This window comes from Rhinolophus ferrumequinum, chromosome 10, assembly GCF_004115265.2.
Source record: "Rhinolophus ferrumequinum isolate MPI-CBG mRhiFer1 chromosome 10, mRhiFer1_v1.p, whole genome shotgun sequence".
Lineage (NCBI taxonomy): Eukaryota > Metazoa > Chordata > Mammalia > Chiroptera > Rhinolophidae > Rhinolophus > Rhinolophus ferrumequinum.
The window spans coordinates 13,620,808-13,642,409 of NC_046293.1; the positions used below are offsets into that span (position 1 = coordinate 13,620,808).

Here is a 21,602-nt window from a genome sequence, read left to right on the forward strand (position 1 = left end):
CGATCAGTCCGCCGAGAAAAGGGGCAGAGACCGAGAGCCCAGTGGCTGGGCGAGGATCGACGGTTTTGAGACCCAAAGGCTGTCGGCCCCTAGAAGCAACTGAAGCGCGAGCACATTCCTTAGTCAGAGCCGCTGTAGTAAACACATTTCAGAAACGTGATGTGCCGGTGGTCACGTGGCCAGCGCGCCCTCCAATGAGGAGCCGGGGGCGGGGCCGGGGCCTCTGACGCGGTGGTGTCGGCGGAGTCACCCGGGCCGCCTCGGGACCCGTCACCGGCGGGCAACCGTCCAGCGGCCTGGACCACCGCCTCCGTGCTTCGCGCTCCGTCCTCACTCGCGTCTCTGGGCGGAGAGGCAGCGTGGCCCACGGGGGCTGAGTCTTCGCTCATCCCTCTCGGTGGCTTGCCTCGGGCGGGCCGCTTTCTTCTCAGGAGCCGCCTCGGGGAGGTGAGGTTTCCGTGACGAACCTCCCGGGGCTGCGGGTGCCGGCTCGGGTTGTGGAGGAGGCTTGAGCCCTTGGAACTTGCTCACCCTCTGGGGGTCCGAGGCCCTGGAAGTTATGCGACTCGTCCAGGCCGTTGCGACGGGCGCCGGCTCCTAAAGGGCGTCACACCCGGACTCCGCTGACTGGGCAACCTAACCTCCATTCATCTTCCAGCTGCGCCTCCAGCGCCCTCTCACTCTCTGGTCCCTTCCCCGGACTCATTTTTTTCCTCTCCCCCCGTCGGCCGCCCTGTTCTTACTCCTTGGGTGCGGCGATTCTCCTGGAAGCCGAGGTGTCGGGTATGAGCCGGACCCTCGTTCCTTGATTCTCTCCGTGGAGGAACTCGGCGGGGACCCGCCGCCCGCCGCGCCGCCGGGATGGGGGTGAACGCCGTGCACTGGTTCCGAAAGGGGCTCCGGCTTCACGACAACCCCGCCCTGAAGGAGTGCATTCAGGGTGCCGACACCATCCGCTGCGTCTACATCCTCGACCCCTGGTTCGCCGGCTCCTCCAATGTGGGCATCAACAGGTGGCGGTGAGTCAGAATCCCGGGGGAAATTGATTTCGGTGTTTCAGGAATCGGGACTTGACACGCGATCGGCCCAGTCGGAGAACTTAAACCTGGGACCGCCTTGCTTGTGCCGTTTTCAACGTTGTAGACGCTTTAAGTATGAAATAGAATGGGTTTAATAGTTCGCTGGCGAGGGAGTGCTGGCCACCGGGAACGCCTTGGCCTCCGCCGTGAATGTCGTGTCTGCGTTAATGGGAACTCTCTTCCCGGATTTGTGGGGAGTTCTTCGCGGTGGAGTTAAAGAAACACCCTCCTCTTTTTCAGGGGCCCGTGGGTTGATTTCTTTGGCCTCCTTGTGGCATCGGAAAGGATTGTGTTTTTTAATGTGTATGTGTGTGTGGGTCTCGGTAAATCGTAGTATGGAGAACATCATTCATTCAGTACCGTCGCCTCCCAATCCCGTTTTCTTCCACCTTGAGGTTGCGGGAGGAAAAGCAAGGGAAACATCTGGTTTCTCTTTGCTCAGCTCTGCCTCTCAACTCCTCCTTGTGGTTGACTGGACAAAGCACCGTTTTTCTTTCTAGGCAAAGTATAATCCTTCTAGGGATCAGAGTAGTGGAAGAAATAGTAGAGAAGCTTGATGTTTTTTTCCTGAAATACCAGGCTAGTTGATTGTTAGGCCCCCTGGTGGAAATGATAGCATTCTACTGCATACCAGGCGTTGCTTTAAACTCCAGGGGATATACTAGCAGTGAATAAAACCGACTACGATTCGTGTCCTTTGTAAGCAGGTGTCCTAGAAAGTAAGATATGCAGTATTTGGTGGTGATAAATGCTATGGAGAAATACGAAGCAGAAGGGGGATGAAGAAATACGAAACAGAAAGGGGAAGAATACAAGGAGTTGGGATTAGAGTTGTAATTTTAAGTGTGGTGATTGGGAAAAACTCAGAGAGAAGTGGCAGTTGAACAAGGTGATGAAGCAAATACGGATTGTGGATGTCTAGGGGAAAAGCATTCCAGGCAGCAGGAGCATAAGAGAAAGGGCCCTGAGGTGGAAATGTGCTTCACCTTTGGAAGAAACAGCAGGAGAAACGAATATGAGGAGCAGAAGTGGAGGAAAAGAAGTAGATGAGGTCAGAGATGAAATAGGGCTAGATTGAGTAGAGCATTCTAGGCAATTATTAAGATTTGGGCTTGTACTCAGAGCAAAGTGGGAATAATTGCAGGATTATGAGCAGAGATGTGACATGCTCTGACTTAAGTTTGAAAAAAATTTCTCTGGCTGTGAGAACAGACTGAATTGGAGGGGTGCAGGAGGATAAGAGGCAGGAAGACCAGTTAGGAGGCTGTGGCATTCACCCAGGTGGGAAGTAGTAATGGCTTGGACATAGTGATGGTTGGTGGTGGACTTAGTGAGAAGTAGCCAAAAAGTGCTGAATATATTTTGAAGACAGAATCCACAGTATTTGTTGGCAGATTGGACATGTGGTGTGAGAGAAAGAGAGGAATTAGGAATGATTTCAGAATTTTTGGCTTAAGGAACTAGAAGGATGGAGCTGCACTTTGCTAAGAACGTGACGTCAGTCAGAGAAATCATTGGGGGAGGGTAGTGGAGTTCTCTTTTGAACTTGGTTAAGTTTGAGATGTTTATTACACATCCTAGTGGAGATAGCAAATCGGTTGTTGGAGTTCAGGGCAGAGATCCAGGCAGGAGGTATAAATCGGTGAGTCATCAATTTGTAGATAATATTTAAAGCTATTCATCCATATATTTGTCATACACCCAATGCATGGCAGGCACTGTTTTAGGTGCAGGGGATTCAGCATAAACAAAATAGCTAAAAAACAAAACAAAACAAAAACCCCTACCTGTTGAAGCTACATTCTAGAGGAGTCATGAAACTATATGAGAACATTAAGAAAGTTTGTGTAGATAGAAAAGAGAGGAGGTGCAAGGACTGAGCCTTGGGTGCTCTAGTGTGTAGAAATTGTGGAGCTATGGAAGAACCAGCATAGGAGATTGAAAAGAACATCTAGTAAGGTAAGAAGAAAACCCAGAAGAGTGTAGTGTCTTATAGACCAAGTAAGGAAAGTATTTCAAAAATGTTTTACGGACATCAGGTGCTGCTGATAGGTCAAGTGAGATGAAGACTAAAAGTTAAAAATTGTATTTAGCACTTTGAGGTTATTCATAATCTTGATAGAGTGGTTTCAGTAGTGTCAGAGGCAAAAGCCTTTTTGGATAGCTCAAGAGAAGCTGACAGGAGAAAGGTTGGGAGACTACTGATAAAAAGTTCTTTTAGGGGTTTTGCTGTAAGTGGATCAGAGAAATGGTGTGGTTCCTGGAGTGGGATGTGAAGTCAAGAGAGGAATTTTTAAGATTGGAGAAATTGCAATATGTTTATATGTTGATGGGAATGATACAGCAACTGTCTGTAACACTCTTTCATTAGCAGAATTAGTGTCATTAACATTGATTCTGGAAAAAGATGGTAAATGTAATATATATTTTAATGTATTAATAATATCTTATAGTAGTATAGTAAATCCCCTTTTCATAAGTTGTTAAGAGGATTAAATTAATCAACAACTATAAAATTCCTAAAATGTGAGTGGTAGCAGTAAGTGCTTCTTTTTCATTTGTTATTAAATTGGGAGCTGAAGGTAAAGATTATCTAATTAAATGTCTGCAGTAAGTTTCTTCTAGAGCAGTTTGTAAGTTTATACAGTCTAGACTGTAAGCTTCTGTCGGATAGGGGTTATATATTATTTAACTTTGTACACCCAGCAACTTACATTGTCAAATAATGAGCGAAATAAAACTGGTATGCACAATAAGAATAGTTCTATGTTTTCCCTTTTAAAAAGATTTTTTTAACTACTAAATATTGCCCTTTCTAAAAGATGGGAAAAAGATGTAAATAATGAATAGAGACAGACTGTTTTCCTCTACTGAAAACTAGATAAAAAGGCAGGGATAGAGTTTGAGCTCAGGCCAGTGAAAATTTTATCTTGAATTTGTCATCTTTGGGATTGAATGATTTAAAATATTTCAATTCCTTTCTTCACTTTTATTAAAATTATTCCACACAAAACATGTACAAATGTTCATATTTATTATTAGTCTTAATAGCCAAAAGGTGGAAACAACCCAAATGCCCATCAACTGATGAATGGCTAAACAAAATGTGGTTTATCCATGCAATGGATTATTATTCAATTATAAAAAGGAATGAAGCACTGATACAGGCTACAACATGGATGAACCTTGAAAACATTATGCTAAGTGAAGAAGCCAGTAGTAATAAACCCCACATATTATTTGATTCTATTTATATGAAATGTCTAAAATGGGCAAATATGTAGAGACAGAAAGGAAATTAATGGTTTAGAGTTGGAGAGGTTGGGGGAGTTGGAAGGTGGTAGCTAAGTGGTTTCTATTTGAGGTGATAAAAATGTTCTAGCAGGGGATGGTTGCACAACTCTGTGAATATACTGAGAACTATTATAAAAAAAAAAAATCTACTCACCCCTTGGTCCAGTCCAAATGCCACCTTGTCCATAATGCCTTTCTTTATCACCTTGTCTGGGATGATTAAATCTTGTGTTGTGAACACTTACATCATCATTTTTGATACTGCTTCTCACATTGCCCTTAGTATTCTTTCATTTGTAAATATTGATATAGTCCTCATATATTCCTTTCTCCTCATTTAACAGATTATACCTCTTCTTCCTGAAGAAAAGGTACCAACCATTTCAGTAAATCAAAAACTTATTTTGTGTTCCTGTTCATGGCAGGCACTATTTTTGGTACTGGGGATACAACAATGAATACAATAGAAAAAGTTCCTGCCCTTGAGAGCTTCTAGTCTAGGAGGAGAAATAGACAGTAAAACAAATATGGTAACGTCAGCTGGTGGTAAGTGTGATGGAGAGAAATAAAGCAGAATGTGAGAACAGAGACCTAAAGGAAGGGAGGAAACAAGCTATGTAGATATCTGGGCGAAGAGCCCTCTTTGTATCCTCGGTGTCTGGCACCCTGTCTTGTACAAAGAAGGCATTTGATAAATATCTTTCAAATTTTTTTTGTAAGTCTAGGGTTTAGGAAAGGGGTAGTTTCTTCATTTAACTTAGATATTAACGTATATCTTAAACTTATAATTCTGAAAAATAATTTTCAATGGACAGATTATTTTTAATATTTAAGTTCTACATATTTATTACACATTTGATACTATCACATGTAGAGTCTCTTGATTTTCAGTAACCAAGTCTATAATTGTACCTACATACTTACCCCATTCTTTTCTTCTACTGCATGATTTCTGAGGAAGAGATACTGCTTCCTCTTTTCAAAACCAAACTCTTTATACCCCATTTTTAAAACTTTGCTTATATTTGTTCCTTTGTTGAGGTGTAATTGACAAATAAAAATTGTATATACAGTATTCAAAGTGTACAACATGATGTTTTGATATGATGATATGTATATATTGTGAAGCTGATTTTTTTAAACAATTTTTTTATTGGGGAATATTGGGGAACAGTGTGTTTTTCCAGGGCCCATCAGCTCCAAGTCAAGTCATTTTCAATCTAGTTGTGGAGGGTGCAGCTCAGTTCCAGGACAAGTCGTTGTTTTCAATCTTGTTGTGCAGGGTGCAGCTCACTGGCCCATGTGGGAATTGAACCAGTGACCTTGGTGTTCTGAGCACTACACACTAACCAAGTGAGCCAACTGGCTGCCCAAAACTGATTTTGATTATTTTCTTTCACGTTTTCTTTAACCTCTTTTTAGGTTCCTCCAATCAACATTTAAACCTATGTAAGTCCAAGCTCTATAAAAACAAACAAACGAAAACAACAGAGGGAGAAAACCTACCTTTGACTATGTTCCTCTCTTGCAACTGTTTCTTAGTTCCTCTAAAACTTCATGAACAAAGTGTCTAATACTGGCTAACTTCATTTCATTATCTTCTATTCAGCCTTGAACTCACTTCAAACTAGTATTGATTCCACCCCCCACCAAAAACTGTTTTCATCCAAAGGATACTTTAAAACTTTTCATTCCTTGACTTTTTATTATGTTTGACACATTTGACCATACCTTCCTTTTCTTTCTTTAAAAAATTTTTTTTTCAATTATAGTTGACATTCAATATTATTTTATGTTAGTTTCAGGTGTACAGCATAGTGGTTGGACATTGATGTAATTAATGAGTGATCCCCAATTTAGTACCCACCTGGCATCATACACAGTTTTTACAATATTATTAACTATATTCCCTATGCTGTACTTCACATCCTCATGACTGTTTTGTAACTAATTTGTACTTCTTAATCCCTTTACCTTTTACATTCAGCCCCCCAGGCTCTCTCCTATCTCACAATCCTCATTTCTTTGTTTCAGTGAGTCTATTTCTGATTTGTTTGTTCGTTTATTTTGTTCTTTAGATTCCACATGTAAGTGAAATCCTATGGTATTTGTCTTTCTCTGTCTGACTTTTTCATTTAGCATACTACCCTCTAGGTCCATCCATGTTGCAAATGGTAAGATGTAGTTGTTTTTTTATGGCTGCGTAGTATTCCATTGTACAGATGTACTACATCTTCTTTATCCAGTCGTTTATTGATGGACACTTAAGTTGCTTCTATGTCTTGACCATTGTAAATAATGCTGCAATGAACATAGAGGTGTATGTATCTTTTCGAATTAGTGTTTTGGATTTCTTCGAATAAATATCCAGGAGTGGAATTGCTGGGTCATAAGGTGGTTTTTTTATTTAATTTTTTGAGGTACCAGTCCCCACGCTCATTTTACATCATTCCTAGGCAATCTCATCTGTCTTTGTAAAGTCAGTTACCATCTATATGCCCAGAATTCACAAATCAGTATCTTCATTCCCTGTCTCTCTCCTGATCCCATTTACATATCCACTATATATAGATTCCCTGCCCATTTGAATCAGTCAGAGAGGAAGAAGAGCCAGGAGAATGCTGTATCATGGAAACCAATGGTGGCAAGAATTCTCAATTGTGCTAAAGAAGGCAGGTTAGGATGAGTTTTGAGAAAAAACTGTCAAGAGACTTGGAAACGGGCACAAGAAATTACTGTGTATCTTGAATGCTGGGTGTTGGACCCTCCAGGACCTAGAGGGCTCTCCAGGAATTATATTATTCTGATTTAGGGTTATGCACCTTTGTTTTTTGTGTTTTTTTTTTAATTAAAGTTTATTGGGGTGACAATTGTTAGTGAAGTTACATAGGTTTCAGGTGTACAGTTTTGTAATAAATCATCTGACATCACATTGTGTGTTCACCACCCAGAGTCAGTTCTCCTTCTGTTACCATATATTTGATCCTTTTTACCCTCATCTACTGTTTTTGTTTTACAACTATGTAAAAAGGAGTAAAAGTTAAGTTGTAGAAAACTGATAACAGAACAGATGTTTCCTGCCCATACCAGTGCAAATTATTCTTGTTCATGTCCTGCAAGTGAATTTTTAGAGTGGGCACTATAAATATCTGTAAGTCAGATTCTCATTTGAACCAGTTTTAACATCTTACTGGTTTCTTCATTCATTAATGAGTTAAATAAAATCTTTGCCATATATTCATTTCATATTTGTATGAGTCATGATTTTATCATTTTGAAAATTATACTTTAACTGTTACAAAAGCCTGTGGTAAACTTCGAGAGAGCAGCTTTAATGTAGTTGGAAGGACAGAAATCAGATTGTATGGGTGTTACTGAAAGTGTGTGTGTGTTGTGGGGAGAAGAGCAGTGATTGAGGGATTGATGAAGGGGGTTTTTGTGAAAGAGGTAGGATATAAGCTGGGATGCACAGGTTCTGGACAAGCTGAGGAAAAGTTAATTTGGGGCAGATCACCAGACTTACAGTCAGGACAATAAAATCACCAGACTTACAGTCAAGATAGGATGACAGATAGAAAATAAAATACAAGTATATAGATAAGGTGAGGTCCGAATGTGGAGTTCTCTGAATGATAGACTGAAGTTGAGAACATTTGGCTGTCCTAAAACCTAGATTCGAATCCCTTTCCTACTAAGTAAGACTGACCTTGGATAAGTCACTCCTCCATCATTTTATTCATTCAGGAAATATTAAGAGTCAGTTACCTGCCAGGCACTTTGCAAGACTTTGGGAATACAAAGGTGAAGGTCGTGGTTCCTTCCGATAAGGAAACTTTCACACCACTAAAGAACTAAAAATTAGAATGTAGAATGTGAATATGCAAAGATAATCATGGGAACTCCGAGAAGAGACAACCCTGGGGGAGAAGAAAGGGTGACTTACAAATATTTATAGTGAGTTGCCCACTCTAAACATTCACTTGCATGCCATGAGCAGGAATAATTTGCACTGGTATAAGCAGGAAATATTTGTTCTGTTATCAGTTTTCTACAACTTAACTTTTATTCCTTTTTACATGGTTGTAAAACAAAAACAGGTGGTGGATGTGTGGAAGGGGTAGACTGGAGAGGGAGGAATGAGGGAGTGAGATACTGGCTGTTTCCTGACATGCAAATTAGTTGTAGTGATATCCTTGTACATAATTCTATGTAATGATTTCTTTGGAACATAAAAAACAAATGACTAGAATTGCTGGGTCATAAAATAGCCCTATTCCATTTGACAAAGAAATGCCAGATTTCTGTCCATACAGGAGTGGATCCAGCCTATATTCCCATTAGCAGTACATGAGTTTTAAAATAAATATATATTAAAGATACATGCAATGACCAACAAGCACATAAAAAGACACTCAAAATCATTAGTCATTAGGGAAATGCAAAGCAAACCCACAGTGTAATGCCACTTCACACCCACTAGGATGGCTATAATAAAAATTTTTTTAAAGGAAAATAAGTGTTGGTGAGGCTGTGGAGAAATCTGAACCCTCACACATTGCTGATAGGAGTGGAAAATGGTGCAGCCACTGTGGAAAACAGTTTGGTAGTTCCATAAAAAGTTAAACAATTACCATATAACCCAGCAATTCTACTTTAAGAATTCCAAAAAGATTGAGCACAGGCATTGAAATAAAAATTTGTGCGTGAATGTCCATAGCAGCTCTCTATTCACAGTTACTAGAAGGTGGTAACAATTCAAATGTTTATCAACTGATGAATGGTAACAAAATATAATATAGCCATATAATGAAATATTACTCAGCCATAAAAAGGAATGAGATACTACAACATGGATGAGTGTCCCAAACTTTATCCTAAGTGAAAGAGTCAGGCGCAAAAGATCACATATTACATGATTCTATTTATATGCAATATCCAGAATAGGTAAATCCATAGAGACAGAAAGCAAATTAGTGGTAGCTAGGGGTAGAGGGATGGAGAAATGGAGAGTGATTGCTTAATGGGTAGAGGGTTTCCAATTGGGGTGATGAAATGTTTTGGAACTAGAGAGAGGTAATGATTACGCAACATTATGAATTGTGTAGTAAATGCCACTGAACTGTGCACTTTAAAATGGTTAATATTCTGTAATTATGTTACTCCACAACATTGCAAATAGCTTTCCTGTATATCAGAGATTGGCAAACTTTTCATATAAAGGGCCAGATGATAAATATTTTAGATTTTATGGGCCATACAATCTTGGTCACAGCTACCCAGTTCACCTCTTGTAGCATGAAATCAGCCACGGACAATATGTAAACAAATGAACATGTCTGTGTTCCAATAAAACTTTACTTACAAAGGAGACAGTAGGCTGGATTTGCCCATGGTCCATCGTTTGCTGACCCCCTGCTATATATTAATATATAAAAAATCAGAAAGTACCATAATAAGAAAAATCCTATTTATAATAGCAACACAGCGATAGCACTCAGTGATAACTTAAATTCAGATACAGAGATTGATGTTTGGATCTTATTCTCCGCCTAAACTCTTGTTCTCAAATAATAGATAAGGGAGATGTGGAATAGTTTAGAAGTTACTGCTTCATGACTCATGAGACTTCCTCAGTTGAGAACATTCTTTCAAGACTCAACAAAGCTTTCCAAGTGAGAAAAGGCAGCAAACCTATGATACTAATTATCATTCGGTCAGTTTCAAGGTTTCAGCCTAGTTACAGACTTCTGCTCATCTTCCTGCTTCTTTTCCATAAATTTTTTTAACGCCTCTCTTCCCCCATTAGTCGGCCGTCTAGTGTCCTGCTGTATAAATTCTCCTTTTCTCCTAAAAGGCCTCAGGAACACTACAGCAAATTTGAGGTATCTCAATAATTTAAAATGTAATAAACAAAACTATAAAAATTATAAAAGAAAACTTGGGAGGAATTTTTTAAAATACCATTGAAATGTAAGGTATGTGTTTCTAACATACAATCCAGGAACCAAAATATAAAGAATGGTAAATTCAATTAGATAATCACAAAAGTTGTACATGCTGATATCAGCGTAAAGGCTGAAGACAGCCTGCTACGGGAAAACAAATCAGTATATGTGATAAAAATACGTTTTTTTTTAAATATATGAAGTCTGCCTATATATAAGTGAATTATGCTACCTGGGGTTAGCAATTTAAAGCACTAGATACTAAATGTTTTAGGCTTTGTGAGCCACACTTTAAATCTGTTATGTTCTTCTTCTTTTAAACAACCCTTTTAAAATTTAAAAGCCATTCTTAGCTTGTGGGCTATACAAAAACAGGCCATGTGTCAGATTTGTCCCATGGGCCATAGTTTGCAGACCCCTGTTGTAGACTATTCCTTCTTTCTTTTATTGAACATTTTTCCTTTGAATGATGTTAATGTTGCTATTCCTACTTTCTCTTTGTTTTGATTTGTCTGCTGTATCTTTGCTTTTATTTTTTGTATGTTTCTTATAAACAGTATGTAGCTGAATATTTTTAACCTGATTGGAAGTTTTAATCTTCAGTAGCGAGATATGGTTCATTCACATTTGACAGTTCCCTAGTCTAGGGACATTTTCTTCTAACGTATTTTTGAATACATTTTGTATTCCACAAAAGCATCATTAACTTTGTCATATATCTGTCATTCTAATCATCCTGTCACAAAATGATTATCTTGACATGAATTTGTCAGTGATTCTGTTTTTGTTTTTAGAACAAGCTGTGTTTTCTAAGCATTTCTAAACTTTGTTTAGTAACCCTTTCTATTATTTTTCAGGGGTGAATAATCAAACCTACTAGCTTATACTTTTGGAATGTCCTCTACACAAATATACCTTTAAAAAAATCAGACTTATTTTCTCATCTCCAGTCCTCAGACTCTTCTCAGTCTGAACTCATGCATCATGTCTTTGGTGTTCCGTTATTCTTGCCAAGATTTATCTCTCGGACTTCTATTCTTGCGTTAGTTTTAATACTCCTATTTAAAGTTTGTTGTTGGGGTGTATTGTGTGTATGAGTTTACCAGGGGCTAATGGAATAAGACATTATACATTTTTTTCTGTCGTATATCAATATTATTATCCTGAGGATAGAGTTGAATTCTGTTCATTTTTTGGCCATGAGCATGATTTTTTTAAAGGGTAATGTTGTCATCTTTAGCGTTTAAAAAAGAGAAATTTCAACTGGAATATTCCAGACACTTTTCTTAAAGGTTTTTGTTTTTGCAATTTTACTTAAGATTGTGTGCCATTCTTTTCACTTTTGAAATTTGGACTTCTGAAAAACCCCCTTAGAGAGAGAGAGAGAGAAAAACATTCTTTTATCCCCCAACCCCTATCTTTGTTTTATTTCTCACTGGATTCATTCATAATAGGGTAGGAAGGACTTTATCTTTTTCAAATCCTGTACTATATTGCTTTTTTGCCAACACATTATGTACCAATTATTATTTATGCCTACAATGTAATAAGAGGTACTTTGTAAATCTTTTTACTTAGCATTTACCAATTATCATTTATATTTACTGTGTGACAGGTATTTTGTAATTCTACTTTGCAAGTTTTGGTCTTTCTACGATTTTCAGTCTTGTCAAGTAAGTTCAGATTTTTCAGTCTTCCCTACGAAAGCTTCACTAAGTATTGTACAATACTTTTTAAAACATATTATGGTGCTTATATAACTATTTCTCCTGCTATATTGTGAACACTTGGAGGGCACCTAATCCAGTGATTCTAAGTATGTATTTGAGTTGGATCAGGAAACTCAGAAAGATCAATGGTTTGCATATTATTTTAAAGAGTTGGAACTCTAACCCAGATCCTCTGATTATCAAAAATTCTTCCCCATAAAATAGGAGTAACTTGGTATCCATGTGGAAGGAAAACAAATCTGGATACTACCTTGCACAATAACACAAAAATCAATTGTAGATCCAAATGTGAAAAGTAAATCAATAATGCTTTTAAAGAATAAAATCTAGGAAAGAATCTCTATAAGTTTAGAGGAGGCAAAGATTTTTTAAACAGGATGTGTGCTATTGCACATGTGTGCCTGTGCGCGTGCACACACACACACACACACAGGCATCAACTATGAAGAAAAAATTGATTAATTTTATTAAAATTAAGAATTTCTGTTTATCAAAAATGGCAGTAAGATAGTAAAAAGGCAAGCCAATGAGAAGCCAGTGGGAGGAGATATTTGAAGCACATCTAACTGACAAGGAGTTGTATCAAAAATGTCTGAAGAACTAAAAGTAAGAAAAATATAGATAACTCAATAGAAAAACGGGCAAGAATTTGAATAGTCATGTAAAATGACTATTTCAAAAGAGGATATCCAAATAGCTTAAACACACATTAAAAGTTTCCCAGCCACCTTAAACATTTAGAAAATATAAGTTAAAATCACAGTGAAACACTACTACATACTTGCTGGATTAATTGACTAAAATGAAAAGATCTGGCAGTACAAAGTACTGATGAAGATGTGGAACAGCTGGAACTTTCATGTACTGCTATTAGGAGTATGAACAGTTAGCACTTAGGGAAACTGTGTTGAGTGTTTACATTACCAAAACCCAGCCTTTTCTTCATCAATATATACGTACTCAACAGAAATTCGTGAACATGCGTAGACGAGTGCACATTATATTCATAGCAACATTATTTGTAGTAGCCCCAAATGAGAAACAACTCAAATGTCCATTAACAGTAAAATGGATAAATAAATTGCAGAATACCATAAAAAAGGAACTAACTTCAGCTATCCACAATGACATGGACACAACTCACAAATATGTGTAATGAATCAGAAACAAAACATGATTTCATGAATAATCTAATTACATTATAATACCGTAGTTCACCCTCTATGACCTTGATTTCTTTTCTCTCTCTCTCTGGCGTTCTTATTTGGTGACTATTAGAAAAAACTGGCAAACTTGAGATAATTGTGTGTAATTTAGGTCATAGATCAGAAAAAATCAGTATAATTTTTGGCATTTTTAATAAATATTTTTTAGAAAAGAAATATCTTTTAGACTATCTGACTACAGAAAACCATTATATATACCTCTCTAAGACATTTGCCATTAATAAATGTTTAACAGATTTTATTTAATTCCATGTAAGCCTACTAAAGCCCCCAAATAGATGTCTTATCTGATTTTGTCTGCCCTTTTGAGGTCACAATGCAGTGCTGTCTAAAAATAGACCAAGATTAGTAAGAGATCTAGATTAAAAATACTTCTCTGTGATTTTTGAAATGAGGGTGGCATAAGTTCCATATACTTGTATTAGTGTAATTCAGTTCCAGAAGATTATCTGATATTTCTGTTAAATATCATCTTTCATTGCTATCAAAGTGAAATGCTATGATAGGAAAAGACCCATATGAACCTTCATCTTTGTGAAATCTTATGGCCCTCTCTGACAGATTTGATTCATCTGTTTCCTTAGTGCCATGAACTTCAATAATATAGTTTAAAAAGTAATATAATAGTTTTTATACCTTATTTTTATTAAATTTGAGAGGCCTTAAGGATGAGAATTCTGTATTTATTTTTGTATCTCAAGGAAATACCCAAATGCTGTTTTAAAGAATGAATGAAAATGCTTCAGATATGTTTTTCTACATTTTATTAGTCACTAGTTATTTACTATAAAAAAAATCATAAAAGTAGTATGGACCATACCACCAGTGGACCATAAAGGTAGTAGAAGTCAATGTAAGCCTAAATGTGACTTTTTACCTAAATAAGATGATGTAGTTCTCATAATTAGTTCATTAAGCACACTTCTGTTGTTTTTTTCCATACATCTATATGGTCGAGGAACATTTCTTATTTTCAGATGTGCAGACACGTGCAATTGGAATTTGTTTGCAGTGCATGACAGGTCCAGACCCTCTTATTTGGAATTTAAGAACTGTTTCTCTCTCTCAGTCATTGGACACTACATGATATTGGTGGCCATCTTAATTAGATTTCTTTCAATTTTCCATTTGGCTCTTTTTCTTTAGAGCCCTCACGTCAACCTCTTGTTGGCCGTCCTTATCCAAGTGTCTGTCTTCCCCTTTCTTTCCTTACCATTCCACCCTTCCTTTCTTTCATTCTTTCTCCATTCTTCATTCCTTATTGACACCCAGACACCTCTCTGTCCTTTCTAAGATTGGTTAGTTAGTCCTTCCAAAGACTGGATGTTTCATACATGCCTTCCTTCCAAAAGTCTGTCTTATAAAGGTCTATCCTTTGTGCCAACCTGTCTTCCTGACTTTGTCTCTCTCTTTCTTTATTGTGCCATGTACTTTCCTACTTCCTTCTTCCCAACCTCTTCTTGCCATCTCTTCTTGCCATCTTTGTGCCTAACTTCATAGTCCCAGCCCCACCACAGCCCAGGGATCCGGTGCCAGGAGAGAAGCCCCCATAATTTCTGGTTGTGAAAACCAGCAGATTGTGACTGAGTGAGTTGGAAGGTGGCTAGAGTCCCAGCCCTTCCTCTTAAAGGGATCATGTCCCAGCCCTTCCTCTTAAAGGGATCATGCAAGGACTTACCGATGGAATCACTGGCTCTGAGCTCCAGTGCTGGGACAGCAGCTGGAAAGGTGGCAGGGATATATCGTGGGGAACTGAGTTGTCTGGCTTGGGATGGGGGCTGGAGAGGCAGCTTTCTCCTGGAGGGAGGAGCTGGCGGACCCATTGGTTTTTTTTGTTTTGTTTTATCCCTCTCCCTTCCCTGCATGCGGGCTCAGGTGGCTGCCATACCTGAGTCTCCATCAAGCTGGCTAACACTGTTCCTTCACCACACCGGTGAGCTGAGACCACGCCCTGCCCAACTTTTGGGCACATCCGAGCTGCTTCCAGTGGCTGCTTCGTATAAACCGCCTGCCTTAGCTCATGCTGCAGACTTTCCTAGGGTCTCTCAAAAGTTCGCAGAACCCAGACAGGCAGCATCTGGCTTGAGCGTGTCCTGTACCTCTGGCTGAACAGCCCTAAGTGCAGCACTAAGCAGCAACTGGCTTTGGTTCACAGTTTGGCCCTTCGAGGCACTACCAAGCACTGCACGGGCAGCAGCCATCTGCGGATTTCTTCGTGGCTCCTTCTGGGTGGCCCCAGATGGGGCATGGGCTGCAGTTGAACTTGACTTGCAGAGGGTCCCCTCCAAGGTGGTCCTGGGGCTGGCACCCCCAGTGGCCAGCTTTGAAATGAGCTGGAGTATCACCCAGCCACCTCCAAGAACGACACACCCAAGGGGTGGATTAGGCAGGCACTGGAGTCCTGCTGAGGCAGATTCTGCTCTGTAGGGTCAGCCCCTGCACCACAACTCTTCCACTGTAGTCATGGCCAGTCCTCACAATGAGTGAACCTGAGGGTCAATCCCTCCCATTGATGTGCAGTTAGCAACCAAGGCTCAAATACAAGAGGAGAACACACACAACACACACAAGGGACACACCTGGAGTGTATGGCTCAAGTGACCAGAATGACTGGGCCTCTGATACCTACAGCACATCTACCACATAAGGCCACTGTACTAAGACCAGAAAACATACCAGCCCTACCTAGTACATTGCAACAAGCACAGAAATATATAAAATGGAATATTACTGCACCATAAAAAAGAAGGAAATGTTGCCATCTGCGACAACATGGATGGACCTAGAGGGTGTTGTGCTGAGTGTAGTCAGACAGTGAAGTGTCATATGATTTCATTTATAAGTGGACTCTAAAGAACAAAATAAACAAACAAAACAGAAACAGACTCATAGATACAGAGAACATTTTGATGGTTGCCAGATGGGAGAGGGTTTGGGGGTGGATGAAAAGGGGAAGGGATTAAAAAGTACAAATTGGTTACAGAGTAGCCATGGGGATGTAGTGTATAGTATAAGGAATATAGCCAATAATATTGTAATAACTAGGTATAGTGTCAGATGGGTACTAGATCTATTGGGGGATAGATGGGAGGGAAGTTGGAGGCAGAGTGAAAAAGGTGAAGGGATTAAGAAATACAAATTGGTAGTTACAAAATAATCATGGGGATGTAAAGTATAGGGAATATAATCAATAATATGGTAATAACTATGTATATTGCCAGATGGTACAAGTCAAGGGATCACTTTCTAAATTATGTAAATGTCTAAATACTATCTTGTATACTTGAAACTAATATAAAATAATACTGAATGTCAACTCTAATTGTAAAATTTTAAAAGGAGGGAAAGATCAATCATATTGTGATAATTATGATGTACACCTGAAACTAATATACTACTGTATATTAGCTATATTTTAATAAAAATCTTTAAAAAAAAAGAAATTCACCACATGGTATGTATATGTCAGTGTTGGTTGAAATATTATAGTAGGTGTTACTACTGTTCACTTTTATTCAGTGTTACTTCCTGCAGGAAGTGTATGCCTTTTGATTCTTCAAGTCTGATTTGGCCATGTGACCTGCTTTAACCAATTAAATGTGACCAGAAATGCCTTGACTGATCTGTAATAGATAAATAACATGAGTGAGAAATAAACTTTAATTATTTTAAGATGCTGAGGTTGGGGGTTGTTTGTTACCTCAGTGTAACCTAATATATTCTGTCTTAATTGACACACATGCTTGTCCTCCATCTGGAAGGCAAAAACTGTATTCTAGACATCTTTATGTCCTTAAAGCTGTCAGAATAATTTTTAAAACATTTTAGATTATTGTATCTCTTGTAGGAAAGTAGCATTGTATAGTGCAAAGAACATGGGTTTGGAGTCAGACATATCCAAATTAAAATTTTCACTTCATTGCTTAGTTGAGTTACTTTAGAAAATGTCCTTGATGAATTTCAGATTCATCATTTTTAAAGTGAGATAACCTTGTAAAGTTGTTGAGAATATAATATATGTAAAATACCTAGTACAGTAGACATTCAGAAGATGTTCTTTTGCTTACACTCCATTGACTATTGAATCAAGTCTTTAAAATCCTGTTAATCTGCCTTCATTAATTTTGTATTTGATTTGTTGTTAGGTAAATATTTTTTGAACTTCTCCCGTATGTCAGGCATTGTCTAGGCACTGGTGAGTGGTAGACAAGGGCTAGTTCCAGTCTTCAAGGGAGTTACAGCCAAGTGGCCAATAATTCTCCATCTCTATGGCCCTCTATTGAAATCATGTTAATACTGCAAAGGCCTCTCTCTGCTATCACCACATCCTTGAAATTGTTGCCTAAATTTCTCCCCATCTCAAAAAAGAAAAAAATCCAGAAGTGATTTCTCCCTCCTGATTTTTCAAAGCACATTCATGGTACCCATATGTATTTCTGATAATATATGTAACATTTTGCTATAATAGGTATATTCATGTACATCATGTACATTTCAAGTTTTTTTCTAGATTTCAAGCTTCTTGAGTATTAGAATCTCATTTATCTTGTATTCCTCAAATAAGTAAAATTATGTGATTAATGAACAATAATGAACAGCATCCTTAAAAGATGTTTTAGGAATTTGTGGGGACATTTTTGTCCACCACAGTGATTGGAGGGTGCTCGTGGTATTAGTGATGGCCAAGGATGGAAGACTTCTTGCAATGCTTAGTACAGTTTCTCAAAATAAATAGTTGTCCTGAGTCCTACATATCTTTCAAATATTCTACCAGATATTTCATGTAAGTGAAAAACTTACTCATATTTTTCTACTCTAGAGCTTAAATCCATTTTTATATGGAAACACTGGGACTTTACTTACACAATTTTAATATAATACTGAGTTTTCCTGAAATATATTTATCACCTATGTAAATCAAGAAAACATTGTACTTTGTTTTGTCCAGAACTTTACTAAATCTTGCTCTACATTACAGAAAATAATGTCACCAAAGTCAATACCACTCAGAATGTTTGAGTCACCAATAATACAACTCTCTCGGTCTGTTTTTGTAGCTATTGAATTTAAAAATCACCCTGTATTTATTGTCCTCTTGTGACATGCCCAGATATTTACATATAGAAATAAATGTTACTTTTTAAAAATAAATGACTTCCTTTAGTTTCTCCTATATATTATATTAGAGTATTATATAGTGCTTTAAAGTTCTGTATATAGATATGCTATGTTATCTATGAATTGCATTTCAGAATTTAAAAGAGGACATTGCAAAATATTTGTTGTAAAAAGGGACATTGTGTCATGGTATATATATATAGGTCCACTGATATATTACCATTAGAGCCTGGCAAAATACAAAATTTGCTTTTAAAATATATATTTAATCTTTACTGAACATTAAACTATTCTCTTTAGGGAAAATGTGTATCATAAATATTCTGACAATTTGAATAATAATTAATTTAGATAAAAGCACTAAAATTTTGTTACAAACCAGAAAAAAGCATATGTAACTTTTATGCAATTTATAGAGACAAACTGCTATTTATAATTTTAAATTTCTAATAAACACCATAGACTTTAGTTAATGACTGAGACTCTCCATTTTGTTTTATTGTAGTTAATATATCCAGAACTTTAATTTTTAAAAATTTTACTCTCTTGTTGTTTCATGAAGAGTATAGGGGAGGATATTTTGCATGTGGTTTTAATGATCTTCATTTATATTCTTTAAATCAGTTCTCTAGAGTCAGCAATGAATTGTTTTGGTTTAGATATTCTAAGTGTAGTTTTCATTGTTGAGCATATGATATGATATATTTTATAAACTGAAGTGCAGAACCAGATGGCTTTATTCTGGTATGATACATATTAGTTCATAATGCCTTGTTTTCAGCCGCAGTGGGATTATGTTGTATCCTACCATTGCCTTTTTTAGACTATTTTATAGACAGAACTAGAAATGCTAGTTATATAAAGCTGTTCTAGCACAGGCTGGAAAGTAGGTCATTGTGACTGGGAGTGTACCAAACCGCCCACTGGTTGCTATAGCAGTGACCTACTTTGAGAAACAATTGCTGCTGATTCATGTTGAAATCATCCTTTGGAAATGGTATAAGGAAGTTTAACTCACTGACTGTATTTTTTTCTAATAGCAATAGGTAGTGATCTCTAGAGGTTAAAAAAACCATAAAAGGTTTAAAATGAAGCAATATATTTTCTCACCTAACACCTCTGTAATTGATTATGAGTAGTACAATTAGTATTGTAATTAAATAACATGAGAACTGTGCTTCTATGTAGGCAATACAGTTATGCAAAGGGATGATGTACTGGGTTTTACTACCCTTAGGCCTGTTTAAAAACCAATCTGTTGCACGTAGTTCATGCATTATTAACTGAGTCTTCAAATGATTATAGTTTCAAGAGAACAGTAAATATGCCAAATTGGAGGTCTGAAAATAAATTCCTGTTAAAAGTGTACTCTATGTACTTTAAATGTACAGTATTACAGTAAATCTCTTCATTCAGTATTGGATGCCTATTCTGAGGACCTGCACTTGTAATGTATAGAGATTGAAACTGGTGTGTTCTCTGGAACTCAACTGAATCTGCACGCAGACAGAACTCACTCACTTCCCAGCTGAGGGTAAGGATGAAAGGTTAGACTTTATATAGCACCCTTTCAAGTAGCATTATTTGTTCAGCACTAAAAAGAAATCTGACCTGTCAATAAGTTCATACTTTGAACCTGGGATATTGGAGGTTTTATTTTATGGTATTAACAAGGAAGAATTATATGCTTAGAGATAAGTTGATTCAGAGTCTTAATTTCACTGTATCTTGCCATATATATTCATGTTCATGCCTTGTCACCGGGAAAAATTTTCATAGAACCTTCAGGGGAAGTCACGTTCAGGGGGTTAGGAGTTCAAAATGATTCTGTACATAGGTGTAGACATCCAACTAATTCATAGTCTTCTGTTGTCATGCCCAGATATTTGCATGTAGAAATACACGTTACTTTTTAAAAATATATAAATTATTGCCAAGGGAGAATCATTACAACTTCTGCTTAATGACTATCGAGTACTAGTGATTCTTCTAGGTGATTTATGCTGTTTATAATCCTTTCAACAGTTGCACAAGACAACTCTATAGGTCATTTTATCCTATTTCTAATCTTTTCAACAAATTGTATCAGGCACATATTTGTTTGTCAAATGTAGAAACCAAAATCTAAGTTAAGAAAGTGTGTAGTTAGGAATGAGATCCAGATACTTTATTTGAAATCCATCAGGAGAAGGTTATGATGGCTATAAGATACAGTCTGAAAGTTTCTGTAGGATGAGGTACATATATTCTTTGACAATTTAGAGAATGGAGAAGTTACTTTCAGCTGGAAGACTGAAGATTACTAGGGTATGAACTTGAGGAGATAGGAAATTGGGGAAAAGGTATTCCAGGCTGAGGAAAGAACATGGAGTAAATTCCAGGAGATTGAATGTTCTGGGGAAAAGAGAAGTAGTAGGAAAGAAAGGGGAGTGGTAGGAAATGAGCCAGGAACTCTAAGTTAGTGGCCAAGGAAAAGAATTTGTTCTTTATTCAATAGGGAGTGCGTCTTTTAAGACCTTTGTACAGGAAAGTGTGCCTCAGGAAGATTTGGTGCTGTGTACATATAAAATGGATTAGAGTGGAGAGAGATTGTTGGTAGGCGGATCTGTTTTAAGGCATTGTAATAAATAATGCCAGCAAAAGATAATAAACACTAGAATTATTGTAGCAAGAATAGAAGTGGTAGGAAGGAGGGGACAAAAAAATAATAGATAACAATATAATCATGGTTACTATGGATGGCACACTGTTTTAAGAACTTCACATATATTAAGTTACTTAACTCTCAAAACAGTACTATGTGTGATATGAGTCCTGTTACTATCCCAATTTTACAAATAAAGAAATTAGAACTTTTCAGGATTGATTAAAGGTTAGTAACTTGTTGCTAGACCTATTAAATTATGGGATATCTGTGCAATGGAATACGAAGAAATGATAAATTATGCCATAGAAATATTTCTATTGCTTTCAAAACATGTTCACTATGTATTAAACCAGGTTTACAGTAGATACAATATTTCTCAGTTTTGTTCCATTTTGAAGGAGTGTATGCTGATTATCAATTTTAAACCCTTTTATGAAGTAAAATAAAAAAGTATGTTTTTCTCTTCACCTCCACCCCAAACTCTCACTCTCCAAGGGTAGCTATTGTTAATAGCTTGGTGTAAGCATCCTTCTAATTATTTTTTTATGCACATATAACTGTAC

General features: G+C 37.5%; 1 protein-coding gene across 1 annotated transcript in view; it reads left to right on the plus strand.

The window, feature by feature from the left end:
* The first annotated feature begins 243 nt into the window (after positions 1–243).
* Positions 244–21,602, plus strand: part of CRY1 (cryptochrome circadian regulator 1) — a 43,750-nt gene continuing 22,391 nt past the window's right edge. Inside the window, exon 1 of the mRNA XM_033118177.1 lies at positions 244–1,019. Within this exon, the coding sequence (XP_032974068.1) occupies positions 862–1,019 (158 nt within the window). The 5' untranslated portion in view covers positions 244–861. The remainder of the gene's footprint in view (positions 1,020–21,602) is intronic.